This window comes from Theobroma cacao, chromosome 2 (genome assembly GCF_000208745.1).
Source record: "Theobroma cacao cultivar B97-61/B2 chromosome 2, Criollo_cocoa_genome_V2, whole genome shotgun sequence".
NCBI classification, from domain to species: Eukaryota; Viridiplantae; Streptophyta; class Magnoliopsida; order Malvales; family Malvaceae; genus Theobroma; species Theobroma cacao.
The window spans coordinates 35746429-35756056 of NC_030851.1; the positions used below are offsets into that span (position 1 = coordinate 35746429).

Genomic DNA, 9628 nt, shown 5'->3' on the forward strand with positions numbered 1-9628 from the left:
TATGACAATATTTCATCATAAAAAAATTATTTACAGTAATCTCTAGTGATCTACATTTGTATTGTCATCATTCAAATAACTTTCTTAATACAACAATTATTTATCAACAAAATCGTTATTTAATCTTCCTTGATTTTATTGTACTCAACAAGACATTTAAATATTAAAATATGATATTTTAATTTAAAAATTACATATATATATATATATATATATATAAATTCTTCACTTTTATAGAAAAATACAGAAGAGGGGTTTGAAAAAAAAATTGAAACACTACACTTTTGGTCTTATTTGCACATCAAAAAGTAGATTAGTTATTAATAATAAATTTTACATAGTATATAAGATTTTAAATGCACAATATTCTCTTACAAATCATAAATCATATCATATTTCAAAATTAAATCAAAAGTTCCAACTTTAGATGTCACATTAATAATTAAATATATTAAAAATGAAAAATATTACTTTTTTTTTGTTTTTTACACTTTACAAAGAATTTGATGTCAGATTGATAATAAAATATTTATTAAAAATGAGAAGCATTATTTTTTTTGTCTTCTAGCAAGGATCTCACCTGAGACCTAGGGGCTCCTGCTAATCTCAGCTGTTGTTGAGTTGCGAAATGTCTATCATTGGAGTCTAACAAGATGTGATTCTGGTCTTGGAAATATTTGTATAGCTGTATGTTTAGGATGTTTTTAAGCAAGTTATCGTTTTCTTCTAAGTTGACAGAGCCTTGCTGGTCTTGCCCAGTTCTTGATTTTGGGCACCTAGAACGGTTCTTTTTTGGTTGTGACCTCGTGTGAATAGCCGTCAATGTCTTTTTGAGTGGCTAGCTTTTGGGCAATTGTACAGGCCTCATGCCCAAACTTATTCTTTTCATGCCTAGGAAGTCTCATGCAAAAAATTAGAGACTACCAATAAAATGACAGTTTTGAGATTAAAAAAATTCGCTTTTCAAAAATAAATTAAAAATTTTTTGACATATGCACCAAATCTGAACAAATCTTTTCATTTTATAAGCAAAACGTTGAACTAATTCCGTCGACAACATTGCCCCACTCTTTGTCAGATGATTTAGGATCTATTCAACTATTTATTGTCGATAATGTTTTAAATTATGGCTGATGTGATATCTATTTTGACTTTATTAGTAAATTCTTTCTATGCATTGAAAAGAAAAAGAAAGGGATCAACCTTTGAAAATAATTTTTTTCATTTTAATTATTTTTAATTAAAAGAAAATATTTTTGAATAAAGTTGTCCTTAATGAAACATTATCATATTCAAGCTCATGTGTTGAAAAAAATAGTTAGACTCTATCTTGAAAAAAAAATAGTTACACGTTATGTTTAACATATTTAATTTCAAGAGTTTATATTCTAATAACATACAAAGATAAAGATCAAGTTATACGTTATGTTTAAAAAATAATATTGTTACGCGTTATGTTGAGATAAAAAAGTTGTTATGCAGCATATTTAAGGTGTTTAACTTCAAAAAATTATATTCTAGTGAAATATATATATCAAGTTACACATCATGTTGAAAAAAAGTTATTACACGTCATGTTTAAAAAAAATTGTTACACGTCATATTTAAAGTGTTCAACTCTAAAAGTTTATGTTCCAATGAAATAAAATAATATAAATTAAGTTACATGCCATATTTAAAAAATATTATTGTTACACACCATATTCAAAAAAAGTTGTTACACATCATATTAAAAAAAAAGTTATTACACGTCATTTTTGAGGTGTTTAACTCCAAAAGTTTATATCTTAGTGAAATATGAAGATAAAGACCAAGTTAAATGCTATTTAAGGTGTTTAAATCTAAGAGTTTATACTTTAGTGAAATACAAAGATAAAGATCAAGTTACATGACATATTCAATAGATTTGTTACACACCAAGTGCATTAGAGTTGTTACATGTAGTCATAATGTGTAACAACTTTGGGTAGTATTCTAATTTACAAATTTCATTTATAATTTCAAACTATCAACTTTGGAGTTTTGTGAATACAAACTAATAAATCCAAAAACATATATTGATATTATCTCTGCTCTTTGGTTTGTAAATCGACGATGATATGATGAGAAATAGACAGAGAAAGATGGTAATGGTGGTAAAATTAGAGAGAGTTGGATGACGGGAGAGAGAAATCGGGGAGCACAACAAACCAATGTGAGAGAAAAATTGATAAAATTAGAGAGAATTGGATAGCAAGAGAGAGAATTTGGAAGCACAATAAATGAATGCGAGGGAGAGAGAAATCAGGAGGAAAAATTATGATAAATAATTTAATTTATCTGAAATGATTTTAAGAGTATTTTTTATCAAATTATGACAAAAATTAAATAAATATAGTTAATTTTATATTAAAGACTATTTATAAAATAATATAAAATTAACTATTTCTTACAATTGCACTCGAGCATTTAGCTTAGTGGTTGATGTATAATCTCCTACTTTAAGAGTAAGGTTCAAATCTCTTCTCTTTCAATTAAAAAAAAAACTATTTCTCACAATTCTCTTAAAAAACATTATTATCCTACTTTCAATTTCCACCAACTATCACTGCTTCATAGACTGAGAACGCATGCAGTTGCTTAAAAGGAATCTACTAAGTTGGCATGAAACTCATGCCTCCAATAATGGCAAATTGTACAAGAATAATTCAATGCAAAGTCGGCCAAGATATTTTTTTTGCTCGGTAAAGTTTGGCCAAGATTGATATGACAAATAGTAGTCATTATCAATGTGAATCATGTGGTCAAATAGGAAATTTTGAAACAAACCACTTTGCAAATAGACTTTAAGACTTCTTGAATTTAATCTTTCATCATCTAGCAATAAAATGCAAGGGGAAATTAAACTGGTGCATTTACGTGGCAAGCCATAATTGGCAATGTAATGTGAATCTGAGAAGCATTTAAGTACTGGAGTGGAGAGAATTGCTGCTTAGACACAGACAATAGTCTATAAAAGGGCACTTAGCTGCTACAATATTGCAATGCATTGAGCTATAACCCTAAACTACAACCTGGTAATAGCGAATTATTAACGTAATCAAGAAATCTCGGTGAAACAATGGCGTCGGCTCTGACCGGTAAGCTTGAAGGTGATGTAGAGATCAAGGCTTCCGCCGAGAAGTTTCATGATATGTTCTGCAACAAACCCCACCACGTGTCCAACACCTGCTCTGAAAAGGTACAAGGATGTGAGTTACATGACGGTGACTGGGGGACTGAGGGTTCCATTATCTGCTGGAGTTATGTGCATGGTAACATTACGAACCAAGAAATCTTTTATGCATTTGGCTGGATTTATTTGTTTTTTCTTCTATGTTTTCTGCATCTTCTTCTTAACTACATGCCAAGGCCATCATCTAACCATGTATCTTTGAAAATTAGACAACCCTCTGATCACAAGCCTTACCCTGTGCCATACGTGTCTCCTCCACTCCAGTTAGTTTTTTCACCACTAGGTTCCTAAATTCGTCTGGGAATTTGTGTTGAGAATTGTTTAATTTAGGCTGTGTTACTCTAATTCAATATAAAATTAATTGACAATATTTATACGTAGAGAATATTCTTTAATTTATTTGATGTGAAATTTCTTTTATTAATACTAACAGTAACATGGATACGCATGGGACATTCATTTATATTCTAGTACAATTCAAGGTGAAATGGTGATGCTCATATAAATTAATTTTATTATTATCTATACAAAGAATCAAATATTTATGTGTAAGGACATGAATGGATTAATCTTTTTTTTCAAAATTCTCTTTAAAACAAACAAAAATATTGTTTATTTGTATTATATAGATGGAGAGGCTAAGAAAGCAAAGCAGGTAATTGAAGCAATAGACTCTGAGAAGAACTCAATCACTTTTAGAATGATTGAAGGAGACCTCATGAAGGAGTACAAGAGCTTTGTAGTCAAATTTCAAGCTACACCCAAAAGCGAGGGTGAGGGCAGTATAGTGCACTGGACTTTCGAATACGAAAAGCTGCACGAGGGCATTGCACATCCGGAGACCCTGCTGGAATTCCTACTTAGTGTCTCCAAAGACATCTCCGCTCACCTCACCCAAGGAAATTAACGATTGTCGAATCCCATGTTGTGTGCTACTACAACAATAAGTACTGATCTAAGAATAAGCTTTCTTTCGTATTTTAATTTGAATATTTGTGTGTTGGAATATGCTGTAAGCCTGACGTGAGAAGCTTTCTGTGTTATGGGCCAAGAGAACTTAAAAAAAAAAAAGGACACAGAGAAAGCTTTTTATGTTCTTGTATGTTTATTTGTTGTTTTATGTACCGATTTGAATGTATCTTATTTTGTGTGTGTGTGTGCGATTTCTTAATTTCTTTCTACTTTTCTGGGATATTATTGTTTTTTCATAGGAGATAGGGTATTTGAGATTCAAAGCTCGCAACGATTTGCCTACTTAAATGTGAGCAAGACATCATCAATGGAATCTCCAATGCTAACAATATTCTTTGCCTACTTAAAGAGGCTTATCGTCATGTTTTTATATGTATTTATTTTTTTGTTAATTTGGATCGGTTTAGTTACACAATATTCTTTCTTTCTCTTTTTTCTTTTTTAAAATTTTTTAAAGGTTTTTCTGTCACGGTTCATACCAACTTACAAGGTATTGTCTTCTTTGATTTGTTGGCTTCACAATTTTGTCCATGAAAAGATACTTTATAAGTTAAAGATAGTGTGAACTTTTAAATACTCAATCTCACTTTAATACACAATCGATGTGGTATTCATGACTTTCCGTTAGGATCGTGACATCTTCTCCTACTCCAACAAGGGTTCACTATCCTCAATGGCACTTCACTAGTACCATAGAATCTACTTTGATACCAACTATCACTGACTGAGCCCCTTTTCTCAAGTTTGCTATAGCTCGTGCAACGCTAAGGTAGACACTTCCACACAAGCTAGCCAAGACATGAATTATATTTGAGAAAGCACACATTATAGCCACAAGTTAGTTTATGAAATATAATAGCAAAATCATAAGGCAAGCAAATGTCATATACACAATCATTGATCCCACGAAAAGAAAAAATATTTTATTAATAATAGAAAAAGTACAAAAGGACATAGAATACAACCACGCCATCATTAGGCTAAAGAGGCAACCCTAGATGGTTAACCATGTACATACCTTAACCAGTGAGGTAGCCCAATAATCCACTAATTGTTTGTCCCCTATAAAGAGCTAAATGACTTTTTTAAGTATGACACCAAAAACCATAACAATGCTTGAGATTGGTACACTTCTTCCACCAAGAGTCTTCTCCCTAAAGAGTTAACAAGCTTTTACAAGTATACTATCAATGCCATTACATTTTATAATGAGGATACTTTTCCCTTAAGGCACGAGATGACTTACTCTCCTAGACAACTCTACCTTGTCTTGGCCTTATACAAAGCTTGGCTCATGACACTTTCACTTGTACACACATATATCAAGATTATGAATTTGGTAAAACTGATATTGTTGTGAGACCACTATTAATATAATTGTGGTGATCAATTTGGTCATATTTTTTTTATTACCAAGCTTATAAATAATTAATGCCTTAGTTAACTGACTATTAAATACAAGGAGTAAGTGTACGTAAGGTGAGTCGTTGAAGAAATCTTTTCACAATTTTTGTTAACAACCTTACTTAGGAGTTAACTGAAATAAATTGAAGACAATATGATACAAGCTTAGGAAAGTTATTAACATTTTCATTCCACAAAGGCAATCTAAAAGAGGGAGGCATTTTGATTTTGTAAGACTTTCTTGTTTAGAAGAAGTGAGGAGAGCATTCTAGAACTTGAATGGGTTGTATTTTTTGGAGCACAAATGGAGCTACTATAGTTAGATATTAGCCTCGATTGGCATTTGAGAAGAAAAATGGATCAAGGGCATGAAATGTAGGTAAACATGGAGAAGGACAAAACACGAAAAGGATAGATAAAATTACCGTACAAGCATTAATGGGGAAGGAAAATGAAGAGGTCAAGGGTTTGAAGAAAGAAAAAGAAGGAATGCCAAACATTAAGGTCTGTGTGGGGGTTGTGGAAGAAGAATAGTTGTATTAGTTGGGAGAAAGTATCACTCGACGTAACAGGAACATTTCGGAGTAGGAAAACATTGAAGAACAAATGAAAGTTGAAGGTATGGATGGGATAATAGTGAGAAGAATATCGGGTAAGCTTTACCTTAACACTTTTAATGACAAAGTTGTATAAGGAGAAATGAAAAACGGTCAAGATTATAGAGATGGTTCGACAAAATTGAGGAGTGGTCAGTACATTTTTTAAGCCAATGAACCTAAGATCGTTGATTGGGTACTATTGGGTTCCTATTCATGTGTGAGATATTTCAACTTTCAAAATTTAACAAGTTTGTTGAGGGAGTTCATATGTATGGATAAGAAACATTGAATCTTAAATCATTTAGGAGGGGCTTATTTCATATATTCACAAATTTTATTACCAAAATTGAAGAATTAGTGAACTTAAGTGTTGGTACAAAAACATTCCAAGTTAGAGTATTAAAGGTTGAATCAAAGGCAATGTCTTCATGTTCATGTTATATGTTTGCTACTAAGGTACATCTAAATATACCAGAAACCTTTTGGTTTAAAAATGGCCGTTCCATTTCTACTAGAATCTGTCACGAACTCAGTTTCAAGAAGTAAATAAAAACCAAGTATTTTGAAAAAGAGTTACAAAGAACAGAGCATTGAAGAAGCAAATTGATATGTCCAAAGTTCTACATTCATTACTTCATAAGCACATTGTATTTATACAAGTAATGCATGATTAACACCTGTTACACATAAAGACAAGTGTTAAAACAAGTTACAATCATTGCAACACATCATAAACATATATATTATGCACTTAACAACTGGTATAACAAAGCAAAAAAGACATATACATGTCCATGTAGTAAGTTGATGCATGCGTTATTCCTAACACTCCTCCTTAAAGCCAGCATCCTTGACACACATCATGGTTCTAATAGTTTCAAACCTACGCTTAGGCAAAGTCTTAGTGATAATATCTACAATCTAATTCTCAGATGAACAATGCTCCAGAAAAATTTCACCACTCTTTTCAGCTTCCTTAATAGAATAGAATTTCAACTTGATGTGCTTAGTTTTGTCATGGAACATATGATTCTTTGAAATCGCAATGGCAGATTTGTTATCATAGATATACTAGTTGAAGTTTCTTAAACAAAAGTCAAGTCATTCTAGACTTTTATTAACCAGAAAGCTTGATTCGTTGCTGCATTAGTTGCTATGTATTCTGCTTCAGTTAATGATTGAGCAACTACCGTTGCTTATTTGAATTCCAGGAAAATACCCCATTTTCTGAGAGTGAAAACATACCCAAAAGTGCTTTTGGAGTCATCAACATTGCTTGCCCAATTACTATCTGAGTAACCAACCAAGTTTATTTCCTACAGTCTACCATAATTATACTAGATTTGATACTACCATTCAACTATGTAATAATGTGTTTACCAACAACAAAATGAACATCAATGGGATCTTTCATGAACCTAGACAGTAAACTAACTGGGTACATCAATTCTAAATGAATGGGCCATATGTATAGTAAGCTTTTAACCAATTTGCTAAAAGCCGATGCATTTCTCATTTTTTAACCATCATTAATGGCAAAATTTCTAGTTTACCACAAAAGGAGTAGAAATTGAATTGCAGTTTCTTAAGTGAAATTTGTTTAGAATTTCTTGAATGTAATTCTCTTGTGATACAAAAATGCCTTTGTTAGTTTGGCTGATTTGCATTCCAAGAAATTACTTTATCATACCAAAATTTGACATATTGAAATTCTTCTTCATATCAGATTTAAATCTACTGATTTCTTCATCATTGCAACTTGTCACCAGAAGATCATCAACATACAAAGAAATAATTACTTGAGCTTTGCCATTATGTTTGAGAATATACAAGGTAGCATCATTGAAGCCCTTCTTAAACCCAAGATTCACCAAGTATGAATCAATCTTACTATTCCAAGTTATTGGAGACTACTTGAAGTCATACAAGGCTTTATGCAATCTGTGAACCTTATCAGATTGAGATTCAACTTTAAATCCCTCTAGTTGCTCAACATAAATCTCTTCTTGTAATGTACCATTTAAAAATGCAGATTTTACATCTAAATGATACATCTTCCATCCAAATGCAGCTGATAGTGCAAATAATAGTTGAATGGTTTCAAAATGAGCTACAAGAGCAAAGGTTTGCAGAAAATCAACACTTGGAAGCTGTGAGTACCCTTTAGCAATAGTCTTGCTTTACACTTGTTTAAAGTACCATCTGAGTTAAACTTTTTCTTGAAGGTCCACTTAGCTCCTATTACATGGTGTTTTGTAGGTTTATCAACAAGTGACCATGTGTTGTTTTTGTTTGTTATGTTAATCTCTTCTTGCATTACAACTCTCCATTCCTCAAATTTTGCTGCTGCTTGGTATGTGTCAGGTTCAATTGTAGCAACTAGACACCTATGATAAACATCATCAAGACTTTGAGTGCCTCTAACTGAATAATTTTCATCATCATCTACATTATGTTTTGGAATATATGACTTAGTCTTAATTAGTTGATGTATCTCAATATTAAATGGTGATGCTAATCTCTCTGGTTCATTTATAAACCAGTCCTACTTAAGAGTCTTCATCAAATACAACATTCTTGGTAATTACAACCTTATCTAACCTTATTAGGTAAACTCTATATCTCTTTGACTGCTCACTATAACCAATGAAAACTCTTGCTTTTGACCTATGTTCAAGTTTGTCTCTATAATTCTCAGGAATTTGATGATAACATAGACTTCCAAATATCCTGAGTTGATCAACTGGGGGCTTATTGCCATACCAAGCTTCATATGGAGTTTTCCATGTCAAAGCTCTTATTGGCAATCTGTTTAACAAATATACATCAGTATTACAAGCTTCTACCCAAAACTTCTTTAGAAGCTCTTTTTCAAATAAAAGGCATCTTTCCATGTCAAGTATTAACCTGTTTTTCATTTCACTTACCCCATTCTGTTGAAGTGAGTAAGGAGCTATAAGCTGATGAAGTATCCCTTCAGCCTCATGATAATTCTCAAATTTTGATGAAGTAAATTCCCACCATTATCTGATCTCCCACTCTTCAGCTTCAAACTAGATTTAGTTTCAACTTTTGCCTTGAATCTGACAAATGTCTCAAAAACTTTAGACTTGAATTTGAGGAAATAAATCTAGGTCATTCTACTAAAATCATTAATAAACACTATGAATCATTTACTCCTACTTAAAGATTCCTAGCTCATAAGCGTTGCCACATTAGTATGAACCAAATTGAGCTTACTCTTAGATCTAGATGAGCTTGTAGCAGGATATGGTTTGCTTGTCTGCTTACAATATTCGCAAACATCACACACTAATGTTGATTGACTTGGTTTAGGCAACTTCTCAACTAAATTTTTTGTGTACAGTTGATTTAGGTAATTAAACTACAATGCCTAAATCTTTTGTGCCATAATGATGACAGATCAGTGTTACTACTA

The 9628-nt window shown here is 31.9% G+C and overlaps 1 protein-coding gene across 1 annotated transcript; it reads left to right on the plus strand.

Moving 5' to 3' along the window:
* On the plus strand, window positions 2979-4385 carry LOC18609812 (MLP-like protein 31). The gene is made up of 2 exons (XM_007045121.2): window positions 2979-3293; window positions 3844-4385. Exons 1-2 carry the CDS (start codon window positions 3101-3103, stop codon window positions 4119-4121), a joined length of 471 nt encoding a protein of 156 aa, XP_007045183.2. The 5' UTR covers window positions 2979-3100; the 3' UTR covers window positions 4122-4385.

What these genes read in the sequence shown, in the direction of transcription:
- LOC18609812 (XM_007045121.2), top strand. Translation starts at nt 3,101, where the DNA reads ATGGCGTCGGCTCTGACCGGTAAGCTTGAAGGTGATGTAGAGATCAAG. An exon ending in CTGCTGGAGTTATGTGCATG is followed by an intron (nt 3,294 to 3,843) that starts GTAACATTACGA and finishes TGTATTATATAG; the next exon opens with ATGGAGAGGCTAAGAAAGCA.